Source organism: Struthio camelus, chromosome 3 (assembly GCF_040807025.1).
Source record: "Struthio camelus isolate bStrCam1 chromosome 3, bStrCam1.hap1, whole genome shotgun sequence".
NCBI lineage: Eukaryota > Metazoa > Chordata > Aves > Struthioniformes > Struthionidae > Struthio > Struthio camelus.
The window spans coordinates 36,776,821-36,801,308 of record NC_090944.1 but is presented as its reverse complement, the minus strand read 5'-3'; the positions used below and the strand labels follow the sequence as shown (position 1 = coordinate 36,801,308).

The window sequence follows — 24,488 nt, the reverse complement described above, 5'->3', positions numbered from 1 at the left end:
AGGCAATAGAACAGTTCTGCATTCAAGATAAGGGAATACTGGTTTTACAATGGCATAATACTGTTTTCTGTTTCATTTCTTTTTTTTTTTCTTAATAATTCCTGATAGAGGTTGTCCTTTTGATTGCTATCGGGCACTGAACTAATTCTTTCTGTAGAATTATATAGAATGACTCCAGGAGCTTTCCCCTGAAATAAACGTATCTAGAATCTTTAATAGTGTGCATAGAGCTGTTTTTATAACTACAGTATTTTTATCACTGCTCAACTCATTTTCTAGATTATTTATGAAGAGTTTAACAAAACGTCCAGAAAGGGTTCTTGTGGGATTCGTGTAGCAACTTCCCTAAAATGAACACCTATTTCTTAACTTTTGTACCGCACAACTTGATGAGCGGTCTAGCTGCAATCTCATTAAGTAAAAAGGCAGCAGCACTGCTATTGTATTCAATAGGATTGTATTCAGAACCTCTATCTTATTAAGCCCCTCCCCAGTTTATGAATCCCAAAGAAGCTTAAGCACGAAATAAGTTTCAGGTTTTTCTGGCCCTAATGAGACACTGCTGATCACACCCTTCTGTGCCTGAGGAGTGTTACCATTGACAATTGAGGTATCTATAGATTTCAGGACTAAGCAGCTACTGAGTAGGAATTTAAATGGCCTAAATTTGAGTTTTAGGATCTAAATCATGCCTAGATCCTGGGCATTTCAGTTCTTTTGTAGCTATAAATCAAATGTGTAGGTTGTGCAGTTAGATCAGGCAAGGTCTGGAGCTATTTATGTAGGCACCTAAAATAGCAATTAGGCACCAAAGTTATGCCTAAGTGCTTCAGTGACTTTATTCTGTAGGCCTGTATTTGGGGAAGCGTCCTTCATCAAATGGATAGTTAAGCGTGCAGTTATCTTTAAGTGTGCACTTAAATCTTTCATCACGAAATTGGATTTAAATATATGACTAAATGAAATGCCAAACTGACACCTCAGCCTGCTTCATAGTCAAAGGGTACACAGCAGACATAAACTCTGTGCTGACTCGCCTTTGGGAATACAATGCAATTTGTTTCATTTTACTTACACATAAAGTAGCTTAGGCAAGAATTTTTCCTTTCAAAATGTTTTAAGGTAGGAATACGCTGTTATTTCCTTCATTTTACCAAAAGTAAACTCTTCAAAGTACTTGATTACTGCACAACTGAAGTTAATTTTTATTTCAGTTTGAAGTGTAAAGCGTAGCAAAAGAATTCATTCACAACTTGAAACATTTATTTTTCACATAAAACCCCATACTTAAAGACAGAATACCCTCTGCAAATCTGATGCAAATACTCTGTCTATGTATTCCTTGAGAGGAAAATTGCATTCTTATAGAACCAATAGAAATAATGATGCAGTTATTGACATGGAAGAAAAAAAATAAAGATATTGATATTTAATTTATATTTTCCTTTTTGTATATTTGAAATGGAACATATTATTTTTTGATTAAATACAGGTTTGGGGAGCACTGTGTTTAGTTCATCATTAGAGTTCAAGATTAATGTTTCCAGAATAGTAAGAACTGTATATATTTTGAAAATCTACTATTATTGTTGGTATAGAGAACCTTCTAAATTGTTAACATAAATACAGGCAACCTTCTTTTCAAAACAGGTCAGGTAATTTATCATCAGTCAGCTTACTGGATTGTCTGAAATATTAGTAGAACTTTCTAGTCTAGCAGTTTTATGACGTTAAGGTGACTGTTCAGCCTCTCTGTCTCTGGAAAAAGGGATTAAAATTTATAAAAAACAAGAAAACTTGGCTCAATGTACAATGAAATACATAGAGCTAGATAGATGTAATAGAGGTAGTAAGATGATTTCAGGAAAGTGAGAATGATAGCAGAGGAGAAGAAAACATGTTTCCTGCAACCAGTGTAAACAAATCTATATCTACTTTGCTCCAAAGAATCTTATTTTTTTCTTGTGCCACAGGCCCATTACTTTATTTTGACAAACACAGTAAGCTTTTAAAGTTCTTACAGTGTCATCTCTCATTATAAAATATCTCTAGTCTTCTCTTAGTTTTTTAAAAACACTAAATTAACTGTATTTATCCTTTTGAACATACTGGTGTAACACCTTAGGTATCACCAACCTGGTGTAGTTGAACAAAATCCTGTATAACCTACTGAGGACCCCTTCTTAAAGCAATGATGAGGTTTGGCAACAGAATCTGTGCTAATTAGTGCTAGTTACTTTGCACAGAATCTCATCCTACGCAGTAGCTCAGGCAATCACCACCCACATTTGAGTACAGCCCAAATCATTTTTTTAAAACCCTCATATTGACAAGCGTGTCAGATTGACATCTATTTTTGAAACGTGCTTCATTGAATTACCAAGCGTATATGAAACCAGCAGACCACTTCTAGATTTTGTATTTAGATTGAAAATTAGACATTTGTAGCTGGGAAAAAAAAGTTTCTGTTTACCCAGGAGTATTTTTCAGACCTTTTCAGCAATGGCAATAAGTAATTTTATGTTTTCTTTCCACTGACACCACAGGCATTGTGTTAAGCTAGCAACGCAGGCCGTGGGACTTGCCAGGCTGGGTCTGGACCTGCCTTGGTCTTCCATGCAGCTTCCCTTTCACTTCTTCAGTTCTAATGGCAATTTTCTAATGACTGCGTGATTATTATCTGTGTAGCTTTAGCTTTTGCCTAGATTTATACAAGTGTGGTGTAACACTAATACGCATTTGTAACTAAGAGATAGCAATAGTAAGTAGTTATCATGTGTAGAATGGGCTATCTATGACCCTTGAATAAAAACACACCGTAGAGGAGTTACGGGCGTGGGAAGACAGCAGAGGCCTTGAAAGCAGAGGCACAGGATGACGTGGAAGATCCCAGGGCAATAAACAATTCCCCAGGGTCAGTCCCTGGTCATCAAAGGAATGCAACCTTGGGAGCTGAGTAAAACCCGTTTTGGAAGTAACAAAGACAATAAAGAACAAGTGTCCAGCATAAATAAAACATATAGTAAATATGAATGTAACTAGTGATGCATATAGTGAATTTGATGTGACATGGATTTGAAGAACAGTGGAGAAAGGGCAACGTATGTAGCTTGTTAACATAGCTAAAAGTTACCCCAGGTGCTTCCTAGAGAGAGGAAGAGATTTATCAACATCCATATAAATACTTCTTGCAGCAAAGGACTCAAGATGCTGCCACTGCACAGTCATGCCCTCCACCCAGACTAAGGCCGGAAACCTCAGCACCCCCAGGGGCAGTGGGAGGGTGAGTGTAACACCAGAAAGGGGTAAGCATGAGAAAATGTGTGTATATGGCATTTTACCTGCATGCAGTTTGAACTGCAAGTGCTAGCATCATTGGAACTAGGCTACTAATGATTCTTTAATTAGACTTTTAAAACTTTATTTAGACAAAAAATGAATTTTTGGCCTTGCGTATGATGTATGTTCCTTTTGCCCATACTAAGAGCATAACAGCTTGGTGGGAGTTCAAACAACTTATTTCGTAGCATGGATGCAACAAATTGGTAATTAGCCTCTCATAAATCAGAACATGGCATTTTGTACTCATATGAATTGAGGCCAGGTCTTCTTCCTGGAACTGAATGCACCTTGAATGCAGCAGCTACCAGATTTGATCATAAATTTTAAGGTGAAAATAATCTTCATAGGAAGCATGTTTAGATATGGCAATCGCACGTTTCTTGAGGATCTTTAATTTACTGCATGAGTTTTTCAAACTTTTTATTGACATCTGTGTATTATACTCATTGAATATCTTTGCACAATGGGTTTGTGAATTCTGTCTCTGCACTAATAGCTCTCTGTTCTAGCAGGCAATTTGTGCATAGATCACTACTTGGTTGTAGTCATTGGTTGTAGCTTCAATTTTGGTACAATCTATCACTTTAATATGTTAACCTTTCTCCTAGGCGTTTTATTTCCTTTGCACAGAATTATATTTTTTGCTCATTTAACATTCATCCCAGCTGTTTGGGCTCCTTCAGTAATTACTCGATGATCATACTATGTCCATGTTCTCCTACTTATTTGTCTTTGTCTTCTTTCTCACCTATCTAAACAAAAATATAATCTAGATACCACTTAATACGTTTTGCAACTAAAATGTTGTAGTTCGTTAGGAAATGTATCAGGAGATAAATAAAACACCTTTGAATTGTAGAGGCTGTATTGCAAAAGGCAGTGCTGAATGTACTCAAATCTCTGCTCCTTTTCACCTAGGTAACTACTAGAATTTTGGTGACACCTCAAGTACACAAAAATAATTGTTGCCATCTGTATCTCCACAAATTTACTCTGTTGTAAGCAATGTTCTGTTTTACATATCTATATTTAATTATGGATTGTCTGTAGCTGACTGCAGGTGTTGCAAATGTTTGGAGTACACCCTTTCTCTTAGCTCTACTGGTCATATACTGAGCATATTCATCTTCTTTATTCTTCTCATTGAAGTAAGAATAGCTTCTTTAAAAGCAGGAAGCAAGGGATGCCTAAGCTCTTTTAACTTTATTCTGTACTTTGCTGAGAACTGTTCCCTCTCATGCATTCTCAAATCATTCCTCAGATGTTTTTTGTTCTCTTTTTCCCCGGGGAACTTTGTTCCTTGATAGGACCTGGGACCTAAAAGCTTTTTAACCCCAGAACAGGTACCAATGAGAATTAACATCTGTTCTGGTTAACTTCCTGTCATGTATTCCTATCATGTGTTTAGTTCACTTACTATTTTTGCTAATATCAATGTTACAGAGAGCATCTTGGGTTTTGCATTTGTGTACAGATTAAAAATTAATAGGTTTGCGTTTGTCAAACTGCATGGTCATTAATTTTCTTCTGTAGCATTGTCTGTTGATCCTGTAAAAAATGCCTCTGTAACAACAACAGTACTGTGATTATCATCTTTGTGCTGTGCACTATTTTTATATTTGCAAATTCTTGCAAGATACGAAACCTACTGCGATTCTCATATTGTTTTTCATAGCTGTATTTGTTACAATATAGGAAGTTTCATGTGTTACATTTATGAAATAGATCTCTATACAATTCCTGCTACAGGTCTCTCTTCTGTTATTCTTGGATTTTCTGTCATTTCCATTTTCTCAGGACACTTTCTTTTCATCATTCTGAATTGTGTAATTTTGTTTGCTATGCAAATTCCAATTATTCCATCAAGTTCCTTCTAGTAGTTTTACTCAAGTGTTTTGGTCTAGGTTCCAGTCGGAAATTAGTCAGGAAACATCCTTTTAAATTTGTAAGACTGCTTTCTCATGCAGAGAGAATTCATCATCTTTCTTGGCATTTGTGTTCGTATCACTCACACGCTTCACTTTTGCAGAGGTCACTACTACTCAAATATGTGCTATAGAGTTTTATAATTCGTCTTCCCTGCTTTATTCAACTGGAAATTATAAAACACATTGCATGTTTCAAAATATCTGTTAGTTTTTGTGAGGGAGTGGGCTAAGGACCCACGCATCAGGTTAAGGGTAAGAGATCTACAGTACTGGTTGACAGACTTCAAGGCAATAGATGGGGATGAAGGAAGTCTGATGCAGGTAGCAGGTTATGGATATGGGATATAACGTTGTCTGTTTGGAAAGTTGAAGGGAATTGGCGTGCAGAAGGGAACGGATGAGGATTGGGAGTTGGGGGTAATTGGTCTCTGAAGGGTGATTTGTGAGTTTCCTGTGCTGTGCTGCACCAGAAGTGGAAGTAAGCAAGAAATATATAGTTAACCTGCGGGTCAGCACTTAGAGAGATGGCTGTCACTGATCCAGAAGTCCAGGATTCCCTGGGCTGAATGAATCTATTTCATTCACTTTATAAATCCAAAACTGCTTGGGTCCTAAGAAATAGCAGGAAGTAAAACCCTTTGAAATGCTAGATATAGACAGTGCTATAATGCTAAATATACACAGTCTGGATGTCAGCACTAGCCATTTTGCTGTGCAAGGCTGCTCCTGTCGGGCTGTGGCACTTGCTAGTGAAGACACGAAAAGGCAATGTCCAACTTGCTATGTTCCTGGGAGAGCCTGGGCAGCCGTACTCCGTGCGGAAAAGTGTATCACTGGGTCCGGGCCAGAGGAGCGTCTCCTCAACAGTAGGTTGCATCTATTGTTTCATCTGTTAGATGCCTGACACCTGAGACAACATTGAATGTAAGGCTACATTTAGGCCTAGAAGACTTAATCACATTCGTTGATAAGGGAAACAGATCTTGCTGCAACATTCACATGATCTATGAATTCGTACTCTTCCATGCTTTTCCTTCAGCAATTTTGCAATTTCTCTCTTCTGTCAGCACACACACTTGCAGTAAAAGACAAACCATATTCTGAACATTTAACCATGTTGTGGGAATAGGTACCATGTGAAAATTCAGTCTTTTAACTCTATGTGTTCCATGGGAAAAAAGTATCTTTAAATGTCTCCAGAAATAAATGTTAAGAATCTCATTGCCCTAGCCTGTTATTCCTAACAGCTGTAGAAACGGCTGCTGAGTAGTGACAGAGAAAGCATGTTCTGAGCCGAGGAAGGAGGTTATAAAATGATGGATTTAAGAATTTCTGAGCTGGTTGAGAGAACAAAAGAGAAACATTCTCACCATTGTTACCACCAAACAGCATATATCTAGTTTTCTGTGAGAGAGGTGTGCATTATTAAAATGCATTACAGATGTCTTAACTGTGCAAAATCCTCATTAAAATAGTGAGCTAAATATTATTTTGCCTTTTCTGCATTTGGAGAAGAAATTCAGTTTATATTTTTGGCAAAGTTTGTTAGTAGTTTTATCCTAAAAGATAATTTTGAGAGGTTTTTTGGTGTTTATTTTAGGAGACCTAATAAAGCAACGTGAAAGAAGTTTACAGAAATTACTGGGTTTCCATTTTACAATTACAGTTATTTAATCCTATTGAGACACTTGGCATCAAATTATTCTAGAACCTGAAATCATGTATTTTTTCCAGCAAACTGAAAAACCCTGTAACATCTCAGGACAGCCAGTTATATTCTACTGTCATTCCTGTGTACATTACAATGAGCTTTCAGTGGTATAGCTATAATGTGAAAGATATTTTAACTCTAATGTAAGATAACAAGCTTATATCATCTATGCAGTTTTCTTCATTTTGGTTTTAAATTTAAAAAGATTATCTGTATTTTCAACTTTTAAAATGAAATTTTGGATCGCATTTGTTAAGTAATAATTTTTATCATAATCTCCAAAATTCTTACTCAACATGGAGTCAGATCCAGGATTTTGGAGCTAAAGGATGCAACTATTATATATTCTGGGAAAAATCAGAAAGTCCTTCAGGCTGGATCTTTACTGTACTTAAAAACAACTATGTGCTGTAGGAGCATATTGCATGAAACAGCACAGTGCAGATATTTTTGGTGTTACAAATCAATGCCCTAAGTCGGACAAGACTAAAATGGTGTAAATTAAAGTGAAATTATTCTATCTAAGTGACTAGCAATTACCATATATTATAATTTTTGTATGTAAGATGTCAAAATATTGATAAAGATTTATTGTAGTATATACTAAGAAGCTGTACTTGTTAGCCAATTTTAAACAAATTAGTTTACTTTTTTGATTGTTTGCTGTCTATAGAGTGAGGATATACATGCATACTTTCTTCAAAGTTACCTTTCTAAAAATATTTCTGAAGACTGAATTTTCAACTCAGCATTTCTTGATGAGTTGTATAGTCTTGTATAGTAATGACATAAATTTTGCATTATGTTGCCATAGCCAATAGCATTAACACGGTCACTACTTTATATCCTTGCTTTTTATGCAGAGGTAACTACTACGACTGTATATTACAATTTGCATTCAAAGCCTTGTATAAAAAGTAGATTGAAGTTTCAGAACATTTCTTTGATGCAAAGTAGGATTATTAGGCCTGTGTTATGGAAAACTGGGACACGAAGACTGTCTAATAAAGCCAGGTGAAGTGAATCACCATTTTAACTGGGGTACACAAGAGTGTATAGGTAACATATACAGGAACCGGTACTGAAACTCAAACATCAAGACTCAAATAGAAATATAGGGCATGCTTTCCTTTAGTGATACTGAAATTGTACAGCCTAGAGGAATTAATTAAATAAGTCAAAGACTTCAATGAATAGTCTGATATGCTGAAATGCCTCAAAGTGGGTGAACGGACCTTTATTTTATTTTTTGTGAACAGCTAAGATTCCGGCAGGCTAATGCATCTTTCACCTTATAGAGTTATTATTTCACTACTCAGTTCTGGAGTATTTAGCATTTTTCACTGTGCTGATTAAAATCTGTTGTAGGTGATAATTATGCTGTGTTTATCATTCAAACACTCACAAATTATTTTTAAATCTTTAAGTGGCTTGTACTAGACTTATTTTTCAAAGGGTTTAAAAGTCTCCTTATATTATGTCACTTTGCCATCTTCTCTGTAAATGCGAAATCAATATAAAATTAGTAGATTCTCAGCTCTAAAAAAAGCCCACCTTTTTTTCATAGGAGGAAGAACTAAGGAAAAGTGGAGAAGCCAAATATGCACACTTGAGTGATGAGCTTCACGTGTTAATTGAAGTGTTTGCTCCACCTGGGGAAGCATATTCTCGTATGAGTCATGCCTTGGAAGAAATAAAAAAATTCCTCGTTCCTGTGAGTAGCTTATAGCATTCTTCTCTGACTGTGTATAGTTCTGTTTCTTTAAGCATCTGTGGCTTGCGAAAAATAATTTGGTCTGTTTGAGGTTTATCTGAGGGAGATGCTGAGCAGGCATTTATTATCACAGTTGATCCCCCAATATATCTGATACATTTTGTCTTGTTCATTTTATCATTGCTTTTTCCTTTCCTTCCTGGCTTTTTGGAAGGAAGAGTGGATTTATTTATTTATTTTTCTGTTTGCAAACATTAGTCATTACTGTGAGTACACTTCCAGGATTTTTGAATGTTTTGATTTGTAAAAACATTTGAGTATGCGCAGTGATTTATGTACTAGCTAAAGAAGTTAATGAATTTCAAGCAGGGTGAGCAGTGCAAGCAAAAGATTCCTCAGATTTTAAACTGATATTTCTGTTTATAGAGCTAGTCCTGACTCAGACAACAGTTTAGCAATCCTCCATTAGCTAGGGAACTACATAAGTAAACATTCAAATATTTTCTAAAGCTGGGAACCTTAAATGCTTCAGAATATAAAATGCTCTGAAATAGAAGAAATACAAAATGGAATAAAAATCTTTTAATTTCTGTTTGTACTAAATATATCACTTTCTGAAATATTTACCTTCTTGTCTATTGATTTTCCTTCAAACACTCTCAATCCTCTGAAATTGTTTTTCTCCAAAATTATTTTCTTCATGATATTTTTATGCTAAAAATTTATACAGAGCTTATGCATACTAAATACTAAATAAAGGTTGCTTTGTGTAACAGAGTGAAATAAGTTACAGTTTGTTTTAAATATTCAGAATCTATACAAACATACATTTTGTATGATATAGTTGTTTATTCAGAGGATTATATGAATTTTCCAACACAAGTATAATAGCTACACTGGAGGAAATATTTTAAAAATGAGGTTCTTTGTTATAAGATTTTGAACTTGCTTGGCAGTAGTAATGATCACTCCAAACAAGTAACAATCATAATTTATGACTTGTTTGTCAGTTTTATCCCCTCTCTTCTTCAGTTCAGATTTATAACAATTTACAAAGCAATTATTAACTGGCTAGTTACAACATATGTCAAGGGGTTTACACTCAAAAAGCTTGCACTAGATAATTTTTTTGTTCCCTGTTTACAGCATCTCTTCAATTTGTTTTATGATGTTTTGTTGTTTATGAGAGCTAATTTATTGCAGCAGTGAATATTAGAATTGCGTTATAGGAATGGAAAAGTAGAATTTATACCAAATCAAGGATGTAATAAACTATACAAATGAGTTTTCACATTGCTAAATGAATTTTTTAAAATAGAAGTGAAATATTGCCCTCAGAAATTACACAAACTGCTTCTTTCAGTATGATAGAGGATTGATAATTTGTCTGTAAGTTTTAATGAGACAATTTTAAAATAAATGCCTAAAAACATAATAACGGAAAAAGAGAAGAACATGAGAGTATGGAATAGGAGGGAGGAAAAAAGGGAATAAAAAACTGAACAAATTGTTAGCTGAAGAAAAAAATATAGCAAACAAGGACTTTCTTTTCAAATGTGATTACTTAATTTTCACCTTTGCTCTTGCCCGAGAACAGTATTAAAACTTTTACTGGCCAAGGTTTCACCTCACACCTGGAAAGAGAGAACAGTCTCCGCAGCTGGCAGCGGGTGCTCCAAATGCCGCTGCGTTTCAAAGCAGCGAGCGCCTCTGCCTCAGGTGGCCTTTCGGGGGCCCTCCAGCAGGGATTTAAAGGAGCGATTGAACCTAGAGCATCAGCAGGGATGGGCAAACTTTTAAAACCAAGCTGCTTGGTTCACCCTCTGCTACGTCCGTTTTGCCAGTGGCTTGAGGGCTGTGGGGGAGCTAGGGGCAGGGCTGCTTCACTAGGGGTTGGTACCTGAAAGCTGTGAAACGCGGCTGAATGCCACAGCTGGGTTTTTGGCAGCCTTACTAAGGTGAAAACAAAGACCAAAAAATGCTCCTTGCAGCCTAGGCTTTAAGGTAAAGGGCCGTACTGGAGTTGGGGAGCTGGTAAGGGAATAAGGGAGTTGACACTCAGGTAATGCACGTTATCACACGTTAGCTCCATGGGAAATACGAGCAGAAAGGCCTAAGAGTTGGTGGGAGGTTACGTTTCTAGTGTGTATTTGCAGAGCAGGAGTTAGGGGTGCTGGAAAGGAAGTCCGGCGATGGCTCGTGTACTCGCGGGGGCCGTGTTCACACCTTAGTTTGGCAGGCAGCGCTCTCAGGCCGACCGAGAGGCTGCCCGCACGGGTTCCTAGTGCTCCCTGCCCTGCGCCCCTCGCCCTGCTTTCGGAGAACGGGCAGCCCCTTCCCTACCAGCTTCCAGGGAGCTGCCAGGCCCGTTACAGGAAATCACGCACTACTCTGTCACAGCCAGACAGCTGTTCCTGACTCTTTGGGTTTTTTTTTCTTTCTCCTTTTTTTTGTTTTTTTCTCAGATACTAGAACCTTTAGCATCGGTGATATATAATGACTGCAATTTGTCCCACAGATGGGGGAGATGCGTTCTGCAGAAGCAACTGTACAGCAAACCCAGATTGAATAAAATCCTTAGGTATCGAAATGTCGAACCCTTCTGACGCCTTGCTGGTGTGGCGGCTAAAGCTGACATCATGTCCTGGTGCCTCCAAACGGGAACCAGGGACAGTGAAGTAAAAGGTTAAAATAACCAATTTAGGGAAAAATAGCTTAGAGTCTTTTCTAGCTCTGCCGACTTAAAAAGGCCCGTACCCACTAAAATGCAGTATTTCGTGTTCATTAATAGTAAAGAAGGCTTTACAGCATCAGATTTGATCACATCATTCTGGGTTTATACCTGAATATAGAGCAAATATATTTGCTGAACGATTTCTCATTTCCACATAGGAAGGAGTTATACAGTCTTTAGGATTTCCCTGCTTCTTAACACAAAATCTCCTTCTGATAATCATGTTTATCCCTGTAAGCAATGTGTTTTTATTTGAGATAGTTAGCATCCCCTGGGGTGGGCAGAGGAGGGGAGGGAAGCAGCTACTGATCATTCATTTTCTGTGTGAGTGCTCCCTAATAGCAGGCTATTATGTAGAGAACAGGTTGCAGCTGCTGCACCATGACCACTTTAAAATATTGTTTACAACTGTGTGATCAGATGATCAGAAATTGAACCAATTACCAGTTTAAGAGCCACTGCTCAGATTATTTGACCGCATACATTTTTCTAGCCCAATATATTTGCTTTAAATTGATGCCTCTTGGCAAATGTTTGGAACTGGGAAGAAACACGTGGTCCTTTAATGTGGTTCAGTCAGTGGATGATCGCTTGCAATCCTCTGACTGTATTGTCCGAGTGTGTTTATCAGATCGGATCCATCAGGAAGGGCAGGGTGGGCTGCAGGCTGTTTCCCGCGTCCTGGTGGCACGTCGGCGGCACGTCGGCGCTGCTCTGCTCTGCTCAGCTCAGCTCAGACAGGCAGTTCTGCACCTGCAGAAGCGCAGCCCCAGCTATCTCTGATGCTTTAATAAAGGAAATGCCTAGCGCTGTTAGGCAGCAGGTGAACGCAGGCTTTTTTACGTTGCTGTTGTGAATTCTACAGTGTCTTCAAAACCTTCTTGTTAGATACCCTATTGGGTATTTAACTTTCAATCCTTTCATGTTTCTTGACTACTTTGATAAAAATGGTTTTCTTCTCAATAATGTCCTGATCCAGCTTTCAACATCACCTCTTCAGTCTTCCGATCTAGCGATGAAAAGTTATTGAGGAAAAAGAGCCTTTCATCAAAGTAAAAAGTTACTGATTTCATAGTGGAAGTTATTCATACCCAAGGCTGGCATGAAAAATTGGACATTTGGGGGAAATGGAAAGTAGACTTTGATACCGGTCTATTTCAGCAGGAATAGGTAAATAATTTTAAATTAGAATTTAATCTCTGAAAGTCGCTTTCTAGCTAATGTTTCAAAAGATGTATTTCTATTTCAAACTTACATATCATATATATGGTAACTTGTATATACTACAGACCAAATTTACCAGTGATCTGTTGTGTCATGTTGTGCTGGCTATATTGCAGTGTATACAGCATACAGGAATAATACCATGTTTTAACTGTAATGTAGCAAGTATATGTAGGTATAAGGCATTTATTTTGCACCTTTTTTTCATTAGTGATCTGAATTTCTTCTGTGCTACAGTATAACATGAAATCTCTATTTACATATTATTTCACATTCGATGATTTTGTAATCTTCCTTTTGTTTCTAAACTGGCTATATTTTTACTTTTTTATTTTCAGTCCTTTTGTCCTATTTCAAAGGTATCTCAATAGGCACATTTCCCTGTGACAGTAAGCAGTGGCCTTGCTCCATTTCTAAGAATAGATGCCTTTTATATTTCTTAAAAGTAAATAATTTATGCTTATACATTCTGCAAACGTACTTGCATACTCACTAAAGAAATTATTTAAAAACTGTGGTAAGGATATCATTCCAGCAGCTGTTTTGCTTTTGACAAGAGTTCTCTGTTTTTCCCAGTATACAACTTCTCTGGCATTTTTACACACAGATTTTGATAATCGAGGAAAGAAATTGTTGGATATTCTGTTGAGGCCTAAAATGTTACAGCTTCACATCTTTTCTTCTAAGCATTACTTATTTATAATTGTTTTGTAATGGCATGTTCAAAATACAACACAAAGGTACTCAAGAGAGTTTTAATAACTTGTGGTCCTGTACTTTTTCTGAACTGTGGAGTTGTTCTGGAATACTTGACTGCTTAATCTAACAGCATGCTGTGCAGCGTTGAAGATGCATAGTTTAGATCACTCATTTTAATTACAAAAACCAAAAATCCTAAGGCTGTACCTCAAGATGGAGGTTTGCTGCGAGAGGCATATACTAAACTTACACAGATGGCCTTTTTGAATTAAAAATAAAACACAAGCCTTTCTCAGTTAACAGAAGTTTTATGTGCTTACTGGTATGCAATACAGACTACTGATCTTACCTGTGCTGTGAAGCTACAAAAAGGAGAACAAACCAAAGAGCCTGTAATTCTTACTATGGCTGAGAGAACAAAAGCCACTTGCTCTCTGTGCAAGTGTCTTTAAATCTGTGTCATGATGAGCCCATTGCCTGTTTGCCTACCAGGCCAAGAAACACCTTTCCGCTAGCTGCGTCAGGGTGATATAACCACTTCTCAATCCTGCATTTGTTCTAAGGGTTGATACTTCTATTTTAAGTGGATGAAGACCTTTTTAGATATCCTAGAGGCATACTTAGTCTGTGATGACCAATCCCTTGGTGATCTTTCTCTGACACCCAAAGGAATCAATATAAAAGGTGTGTTGTTACTACTTGAGCCAGCCCATTGCTTTACTTTTCGGATTAACCCGATTCGGTATTTTACGTAGACTGTTAATCTGAGCACGTTACTGAGACAGGGCTGTAGTTTAAAGAAATATTTACAACTAGTTTGGCAAGTCTGTACTGCTAAGCAATTTTGTTGGCTTGTTTTACCGTTTACTGTTGCAAGGATGTAGATTTTCCCCAGTGATGGATCTGAAGCAGTGATTTGGTTGTAAGTGATAAAATTCATGCCTTGAAGTTTTGAATCCTGAAGTATTACTCCAGGTTTCTGCACCGCAGAATTAGCTAGATCTGTAACATTCAGCAAGAAATTGGACTTGGCATTGCACATTAAACTGTGTAAACCCCTTTGTTTCGCAGGGACCACCAGAACCTCCTACATTTCTATCATTTCATTTTAGAATTAGGAGGTGACAGAAGTAAAAATGTTGCCAGCTTATGAATGGCAATAAAGGTTGAGTATTGAATACAATGAAGAGGCTCCGTCTTCACAATCAGAAAATAAAATTCCATATGCTTCTACATAAAAGTAGGCATAAAATGTATCTAAAATAATTGCTTTTCATGCAAAGAATTACTTTATAATGATGACAAAAAAGTGATGTGCAAGATGCTGTTATGTGTTGTCATTGTATGTGGTAGTCCCATAATTTTTTTAGCCTTCAATGTGACGAACGAAAAGGAAAATCCTGGGGTTATAAACATGAGACTGGAAGCAAGGAGATAAGTTATTTGTTTTAGCTCTTTCAGGGAATTGGTTTGTGGCGTATGCAAGTTACTTTATCTCTTTGTTTCACTTGTTTTAGTAAAATGATAATGGGATTTTTGAGTTTAATTTGTTCATGGAGGTAGACTCAAATAACAAGTTTATTTTCCTCCTTTAATTCAAATCTAAAAGCCTGCTGTCAATACTACTCAGACTATGTTTAAGAAAAAAAGAAGTCTGGTGGCATTTCTAAACTCTGTTTGTTTGTCTTTTTTGTAATGTAGCGTAGGTCAATGTAGCTCATTTCTGACAATGCCTACTTTAGTTGCTTAGGAAAGCATAAAATAAAAAGCACACATACAAAATAATCTCTCCCCTGTTATGTTCTTTCAGCTTCCAGCAGTCAAAAACTGAATCTTTTCACAGCTGCATCCAGACCATCTTGTCTTATTTATTTATTGCTTTCTTTTGAACCTTAGTTAAGCTTTTGGCCTCAAAAATATCAGGTGGTGATGAGTTTGATAGTTTAAATGTGCACTCTATGTAACAAAAAAAATGTCCTTTTGTTTTAAACCAACTGCCTTATACTTGATGTGAGTGCCTGTATTATTCATGCATGGCTAAAAGCAACAGATTTTTTATCTCCTCTGTCTGTGTACGGCTGTGCCACACCTCTGATTATCCTTCATACTGTTTTCCTGTATCTTCCTTAGATTACTACTTTTTTTTTTTTTGATGGAGTGGCCAGGACTGCACAGAGCAGCCTCTTTTCAGTGAGTGAAGAAGCAGCATTCTTCTGAAAGGCAGACTGATATTTTCAGTGTTAGTACCTTTTTCTTTTACCGCCTAACATTCTTTCTGCTTGCAACTGGGCATCAGTTTGATGTTTTCAGTATGCCATTTGTAAAAATACCATTCAGTGTTCTTGAATGACTAATAATTTAGAGCTGTTTACTGTTAATATTTTAATGACTATCAATACTTAAGTTTAATTATTGTCATATGCATTATTTTGCATTTATCAATACTTAATTTCTTCTGCCATTTTATATCTAATCACTCAGTATAATGAGATCTTTAAGCGATTTTTGCAGTAACCTTTAGATTTTATTGTCCTGAATAACTTTAAATGAAATACTGCCACTTCAGTTTTCACAGCTTTTTTATGTAATTTTTGAATATGATGAACAAAACAGATTTTTTGGAACCACTCCAGTATACTCTTCTCCAGAAAAATCCATTATAAAAACAGCCCAGCTATTCCTAACCTGTATCCATTCTGTTTTAATCAATGACAGAATTACTGATCAGTGAGCAGCTCTCTCTTATCTTTTGACAGCTTTTGCTGTGGCTGGTGACAATTTTGATGTCCGTTCCTGGAGACCTTTTAAAAATGAGTGTCTCATTTCCTCTCTGCCATACCGTATGGCATAAACTTTTTCAGAAGTTACCTTTAGGAAGGATAAGGATACATTAATTGATACAATGGAAATCATTGGTTGCCTCAAGACCAGTGACAATAGGCTGAATACATTCAGTCAGTATGTGCAAGCATGAGAAAGTGTCAAGGAGTAAAGAATATATATTCGTAAACATTGCTGCAGTTTTGAAGTACCTTAAAGACAAGGCCTATTATTAGGAAACTTCACAGGGATTAGAGATATTAAAAGAAAAATTAAGTTAAAATTTTGAGTTTTTAAGGAGAAGATTTGTTGTTTGACTATGAAAGCAGTCTTCAACAGAAAAAAAATATAAAGTTCAGCCTTAGTGAAGGGAAGAACTTAGCATAAAGAATCAGTGCCAGTGTATAAATGTCAGGGGAAAATGGGTAAGGCAGAAATCAATAGCAATTGGAATCTATGAAATATAAATTCCATATGCAACAATATTTATATCTGTGAAAAAATATGTGGCCAGCAATGCAATGGTAACAGGAAGAAGTTCAGGGAACATTAGAAATAAAAGGAATCCTAAAAAAGGTATAGATTTGAATGACTGAAGATACTAACTCTCTAATTAACATTAATGATGTAAAAAAGGCTGAATGTCTCCATAAATTTCAATTCTGTTCTGTTCAATTCAGGATGATATACTTGTATCTTACAGGAATGATGTGATATTTTGCAGTTTTTAGTACATTACTGTTAATTTTAAGATAGCTTGTCTAGCAACAAAATCAGGAGACTGGAAAAAAGGTCATAGTGTGCTGGCATTAATAGTTCTATGAGCAGCAGAGCTAATGAAGGCTGATTTCAGATGACCTCATGTCTTCTATTTGGAGTTTACAAGGTTAGATAATGTGTGTTTTCTGACTGAAACTTTTATATGTTCCTGGCATCCACAGATTTGTTTCATTTGTGGATTTTTTTTTTAAGGGTTGACCTTATTATGACACTTGCTCTTCCGTAGGGACACAAATAGCATCCTTCCTACCCATCTGGGTGACCACTTTCATGAAACTTGCAAGAGATTTTCTGTTTTAGGACTACCGCATATCTGTGAAATGTAGTTTGAATTAACTGACAAAGTCAAAAATTAATTGGATTGGAATGACAAACAGTCATATAGAATGCAACATGGCCAGTGAAATAAAAATTGGGGTAGCAGAATGACCTCTGTAATTACATGGTAGCCAGCCTGATGCTAGTCTCTCACAGAGTAATTAGGAAAGATTGCAACTAGTAAAAAAATTGAAAGAGATTTAACTTCTGATTTTATATTTTTATGGCTTCATGAAATTAATTTTAACAAACCTGTTTTCATTTTCAGTGAGAAAGTTTGTTGATAAAGTTTGTATGTAATATATCCACCTTTCCTAGATATTTTAGTGATACCTGACATTCTCATTAAAAAAAAAGTGTATGATGTAAGTCACAGGGGTCAAAACTTCTTGTTAATAAGAACGCTTCACTGAAGAGATCTTTTTGTAGCAATTTACTTAAGGGGGTTGGTGTATGAAACTGGCTGTATATCAAACCTGGTTTGTATATCAGATCTGGAAGGTATAAATTTGCATCTTGGTATTAGATTCTTTCCTTTCAACATATTCTTCTGTCAACAAAGAAGGTTACTTTTAACTAGATCTACAAAGGGGTAGAGGTGTTGCAATGCTTTGAGCTTGCAGCAAAATCTATAGCCGGGTAGCAAAATCTATAGCCATTAAGTAGGTGAACAGACTTCCTGTGCGAGACTGGTATGTCCCCCCAGTCATTAGCCTGCTTCTGCTAGCAAGTGAAAAAATGTTAAGTGTTAGGATGCATCTTACATCCTGCCTCCCTGATAGGTTAAAACACCTTAACTTGGAAACATGTCTATAAACTTCAAAATGAGATACATACCTCTAGGTTAACCAGCTAAGAAGAGTGAATCATTCTCTGGAGCTTCCCATCACCCATTGACTACAGAGGAAAACTGTTGCTGACTCACTTAGGCTTAAACAAAATAAGCCTTTAATAGGGGCATAAGACCTTTTTAAAAAAAGTCTACCTGACGCTTTCTAAAGATTCATGTGATGTAGGGATCAGTTTGGTCCGTAAAGTGTCTAGTCATTTCTGAATAAAGAGGTGTGTGGCAACCTGGTACCAGAAGTTGTGAATGAGTCGACTGGGAATGATGGGCTAGGATCTCACTAATGAATGGGGCAAGAGCTCCTTCAGAAAGGAGGGCTGAGGATGGCTGTGAAAGGGAACAAAGGCATACTTGGGAAAAGATATCTTGTATTTCTTCCTTAAATGACTTTAGTACAATTATTCTCTTCATATTTGCTTACCATTTTCTCTCTGCTCTTTGAAAAATATGGTAACATCCAGGTTCTTTTTTAAACTTCTCACTAACTGAGCACAGACAGAAGTTGAAGCTATCCCCTTTAGACATACTGGAACAAGATTCATATCTGTTGGTCATTAATGCCACTTCACCGTAATTTTCATGGCTGCAAAATTTCTGAATGACCCAGTGAGTAACAGCTCAGTTGCAACAGTACTGAAAATCTGAGATTTTAGTGACAGACTTGAGGAAGTGAGAGTCTTTTAAAGGAGGCAGTGTGACGAGCTGGGCAGGAGCTATGGCTATTTCTGAATAAAGTATGTACCTACATTTCTGTTCAAAATGGATACTTACCACAGGGCTAGTGTGAGAGGGACTGTTAGAAAGAACCAAGAAGGAAGTTGAAAGAATGGAAGTCCTTATTTTCAGAATTTCCCTTCAGCTATGATATTTTCTTCATTTTTACAAACCGTGCTTAAAAAAAAAAAAAATTGAAAGGAAGATGCTAAACAGTAGCTAACTCTGGGCTCTTAATGAGGCTCTTAGATTAGAGATGAATGAACGGACAAGGACTATCCAGGAACTGGGAGTGAGACAACTGGCAGAGAAACAAGGACAGAGGGTCGTTTTATCCAGCCAGAGAGGGCTTAAAAATGTCCTGCAGAACTTCGTAGAGAGAAAAAATAATCAGTTGTAGACCCACAGTTAATAGTTCTTTATTGTTTTCACTATTTATTTTACATGATTCTTATTGCTGAGGAAGTGAATAAGTAGTGCTTTGTTCTAAGAACAGTATTTCTCAGTCGCTTTAATCTAATCACAACAACCTAGACTGTAGGATTTCTTTAGGTGCAAAACACGAGTGGGCCACCAGGATAAGACAGACTGGGGGTAAAGCATTCAAGAGGTACTGGTTCAGGAAGGCAGACCTATTGCTTCAAGAAGGGCTGAGAAAATGCTCTCAATATCAAAAAGGACAATTTCATATGTAACATGATGCTAAATAACATGACAGGCAAGTCACCACCCAGCCATTATCCTTAAATTGATCAGCTGAAAAACAGTGAAAGGAGCCAAGCCTGAAATGAGCAAAGATGCTGCTCTGGTTTTAATTGAGATTTGTTTTCTGCCTACATGTGCGTAAGAAAGACGGATTGTGCCTTGGATTTTGGTTTGTCCACACTTCTCTGAATGCTTTACTTGGAATAGCAGTTTAGCAGGTTTATCAGGCTATAAAACAAACTGCATCCAGGTTAATGGCTTGCATACTGAAATGAAGCCAGGTACAGTTAAAAACAGAGATGGTATAAACCTCTGGGAAGTATTTTGTACAATAGGAATCCTGACAGGCTCCTTCACTATGGCATTTTCATTATGATATGGTGAGTCACATTATAAAATGGTATGAGTCCCAGATATGCTGTTGCATACCTGCATAAGAAAGTGGCTTAACCACCTCCATCTGTCTCTCGACTACTGTGAATATGCTGCAGTTTGTTTATAGATCTCTGTCTTCATCTGGTTAATCAGTCATTACTTGGAGCTCAGCTCTTTGCACGATCAGAAATCATATTTTCTGCTGGAATGCAAAAGCCTGTTTTGCTTTGTGGTGCTATTGCAATATCACTTAAAAATAGTTTCTCATATGTCACATGTCAGATTAAACACCTGTCTGAGTCGTGTCCTTATTGAAATGACAAACAAACAAAATCTGAGTGGAGTTCATTTTCTGTCAAGCCCCAGACTACTTTTGCAAATTTCTGTATCAGAAGGCTATTTATACAGAAGCTAAATCTTCCCATATACTTCAGCCCTGTAATCAAATCTGAGCCAGCAGAGATTCTGTGTAGTTTAAGGCCGGAGGAAATAGATGGAACAATCAGAGAATCTAGGCTGAGTTGTTACATGTTATTATATATTGCTATAGTTTATATGTTGTATATTATAGAATGATATAAATACATTCCTAAATTTACTGGAAAATACATTATACTGTAATATGGTGTATTATTATATAATATGAGCCCATTACACTTCATCCAGCTACTCTTATATTGAGACCACCAAATTTACCTAGGCATTCTGCTCTCAGGTCATCGAACTGTTTTGTACTAAAGATACTCTGCTAATGCCTGACACCACAGCAGGGGAGGGAAACCGATAGGACAAATGTTCGCAGTTCATCTGAATGAGAAGTTGAGGACTTGCGTTTATGGACGAGTGATTTATTGCTCCCAATATGATCAGAGAAAAAAATGAACACGGGAGCAAGAATTCCCTTTTGGTCCTAAATCTGGCGACTCACAGGAATAAAGCATTATGTGAGGCACCTGAGAAAATTCTCTGTATCGCCATAGATTGGTGTCCTGCCTGGTGTGGCAAATTTCTCATGATTCAGAACTAATTCTAGGGAAAATAAGAATAAGGGTAGAAAAGAATGCATCTGCCCCAATGTACTGGGGTCAGAAAAGTTTCTGACCCGTTGAAGTTACTTATGTCCGTTTTCTTTAGGCATGTATTGGGCATGAGGGGGATAATTTAGCAAGTTCCCCTTCCCCCAAGTTTATGAGGAGAGGAAGTCAAGGGAGAATTTATAGATTCACACATTCCACAATCATGAAGTACCACTATTCCCTTTGAGCCCCAGCCTGTAAAATTTCTCCTAGAAGCTGTAGTAAACATGTTTCAGAAAGGTAACCAGTCACTCCAAATGAGCCAGAGTTCATCATCTTCCTGCTAAACTTTAATTACCCTTTAATTTACCCTTTAATTACCCTTACTGGTAGGAAATTATGTCACCACCTAAATTCAGTTTCCAGTCAGTAGTTCTGTGTCTTTGTCTGCCAGATTAAAAGCACGTCCTCTTCTTTCCAGCTATTTGTTATTTCTTTGGGTCTCTGGAGAGAGAAAGAAATCAGATTTCTTTTCTTATCCATTTCTTAAGTAAGCAGAATGTTGTTAAGCTTCTTTTTTTAAGGCTTGTTTTTAGCTTTGAAATCATTTCCTCAGCCCTCCCTTGCACTCTCCTGTATGTCTTAGCTCTCCAGCATGTCCACGCTCTCCCTGAATTCTGGACACAACAGTCTAATAGTTTTGTGCACAGAAACAACAGCTCTTATTGGCTTTTGATATTCCCTTTTTGTATATTCAGTGTTCTGTACACCTGTTTAACCATAGGATTTCACAGGCAGCTCTTTATTAGGAGGTGGACCGTAATATGGACTAAATCCTTCTCAAAGTAGTGCTCTCCAAACTAATCTCTCATCTCTAAGGCAGCCTACATGTATTTTTCTCAAATGTTTTCAAAATGTATTTGACAGCAGTCTGACATCACCTGTTGAATGCTGAGCCTTTAATGAAAAGGGCCACATAGATTTGTAATAGTAATTTAGCCTTCATTTTTTTAATACCCACTGATCTGCAAAGCAGTACCAACAAAGGTTTCATACAATTGTCCAAAAAGTTAATAAGAATATTTACCAGTGTCAAGCCAGGAAATGACTTCTAAGGAAATTGCTCTGCATGTTGCTTGGGGAAAAAAAAAAATTTAAATACACAACAATGATAGTTTTCAACTCATTCAGTGTAATCTCTGCCAATTCTGTATGAGTTTTCAATTGAGTTGTTAAGTAGCACCAAGTTTAACCGAGGCCCTTGATCTCAAAAGGATTATGTGTAGCAAAAACTTTATTTTTTCTGTGCTATAACTGAGGTAGAACTTTGGGTTCCATCCACATCAAATGGGATGACTAAAACCTGACTTTTCATTCCAAGTACTGCGCTGAAATATGAGTATTCGTAACTTGTATGACATTATCTACAATTTTACAGTCTTCCTCTAGAAATAGACCTATGTCCATCCTACCTGTTGGAGTTGGATGGGGGAGAATTGGAGGAAGTATGCATGGTATTTCCAGATGCCTACATGTCCTTGCTCATACTGATCGCTTTCATTTCATTGATACCTTTTTCTTCCATTATCAGTCACCTACTTTGAAAATATTTTCTTATCCTTCTTACTGTCATTTTTACGTCAATGCTGTTTTTTTTTTTTTTAATATCTGTGGAATTTGGGTTAGGTGGGCAGCCGGTAGGATATTCTTGAACAATCCCCAGTTTTATGGCTTCAGACTCGCATTCACAAACAGGTATGCCAAGAACAGCTCTGAGTTTCAAAAAGCTGACCCTTTTAAAGTTACAAATTACATAGTATTCTTGATACAAAATAGCAGTAACCAGCTCAAGATCAGCTATTTATCATGCTATTCATTCTACATTGTTTGTCAGGATAGTTTCACTATGGACTCGCTCCATGTTGAACTCAGACTTTTCTTTAAGTAATTGCAATCTCATTTATTTTAGAGACACTAAAGAAATTCTGTTCTAGCTGTGCAAAATGGTATCTAGCAGATATCCCCAAAATAAAAATCAGACCCATTAAACAGTTGAGGCTTTTTTTGTTTTATTTTGTTTTCCTGTATAGTGAGAGCAGAAGCTTAAGGAACATTGTGTTCTCTGGAGCAGATGAAGTGGTCTGTCACTTGTGCACACCTGTACTCTGTGCTCTGCCTGAAAAAAATTCTAACTTCTATTATCTGAGGGCCTGAATCATCTCTTGTAACCATTGTCCTTGAAGTACCAACTTCCTGTCTCCTCCTTCTCCACTATGCAGTGCTCAAAAAGAAAGATTTTTTGCACTTTGTTTTGGATACTGTCATGTACTGTGTGCCAGTTGTTAGATTCCCCTCATGGGTTGCTCTGTCAGATCCTCTGAGCTGGTGTTTTAAATCATGTAACAATGTTATTTTTATTATTTTTATTATATCAAGGAATCCAATTTTTTATAGGCATTAAGTAAGAGAAAGGCCCGGAAAGCTAACATTTTAAAATTTTCATCTGAACTCATGGAAGAGCTTATTTATAAAACAAACTTTTTCACTTAAATCACCAGTGAAGTCTGTCTCAGGGAGCAAACCTTCAACTACTTGATTCTCTCAGAAATTACCTGAATTGGAGTAGAAAGTAGCCTGAAACTATTAGACAGCTGTGAAATTAATCCTGATGGAACTTTTGAAATAGATTTGAGATAAAGAGGAATTTAAAAAAAAAAAGGAACTAAATTAGATAAATAGTAAATGGATAGAAAATGTGAAGAATCAAAGGACTAAAATTATCACAGGTTTGGCCATTAGCTCTAGGAAAGAAATACTAGATGCAAGATACGAGTGGGTGTGGTGTGGTGTGGGGTGGGGTGTGTGTGTGTGTGTGTGTGTGTGTGTGCAAGTCTATCAACACTAACCATTATAACTGTACAGAATAACTCCAGATTTAGCTGCTGGCTCTGTACACACAGAACTGGCAACCAGAAGTAGTTTAGAAGTTCTCAGTTGTGATTATATCTGATAAGAGTCAGAGAGCAAGATTTAAGGCAACAAGGAAAGCTGAGCATATCAACCAGGAGACTGTAGCATTTTTGTACTCTCTGTTGAAAGCTAATAACCCAGCAAAGGGCAAATGGGCGCAGTATAACTAATATAATGTGTTACAATGAAAATGATTTGTTGAAATTCTTAATTAGCTATTGTAAATTCTGAAAAATTGTACATAAACTATTATTTTGTTTTTAAGGCTGTGGGCATTACCTTCAAAGATTACTGCTTGCTAGGACAAGTATTAATGGCAAGCAGGCAGTTGTATTTGTCTTCTTTGGAGCTTTTTTGATCGAAGTGGAGGATTTACATTTGGGAGAAATTTACACTTTAACAGAGTTTTTATTAGTTTAAACTATATTTAGCAGCTAAAGCCAAAACAAAAACTGAGTGCAGTTTGTGTGTAGACCATGTTTGCCTGACCCTTGCAACTTTGGGGTTTGTGGGAGCTCGAATTCCCATTTAGACTGTATCAGTGCAGGAACTGATGAGAAGATAAGATGTAAGTAAGATTGACATACCCTT

At 36.9% G+C, this 24,488-nt stretch overlaps 1 protein-coding gene across 6 annotated transcripts in view; it reads left to right on the top strand.

Annotated features, from left to right (window-relative positions):
- The window catches only part of KHDRBS2 (KH RNA binding domain containing, signal transduction associated 2), a 420,341-nt gene that overhangs the window by 192,291 nt on the left and 203,562 nt on the right, over window positions 1-24,488 (top strand). For all 6 annotated transcript variants that reach the window (XM_068937467.1, XM_068937468.1, XM_068937466.1 and 3 more), the window contains exon 4: window positions 8,549-8,695. In XM_068937467.1, coding sequence (XP_068793568.1) covers window positions 8,549-8,695 — 147 coding nt within the window. The remainder of the gene's footprint in view (window positions 1-8,548; window positions 8,696-24,488) is intronic.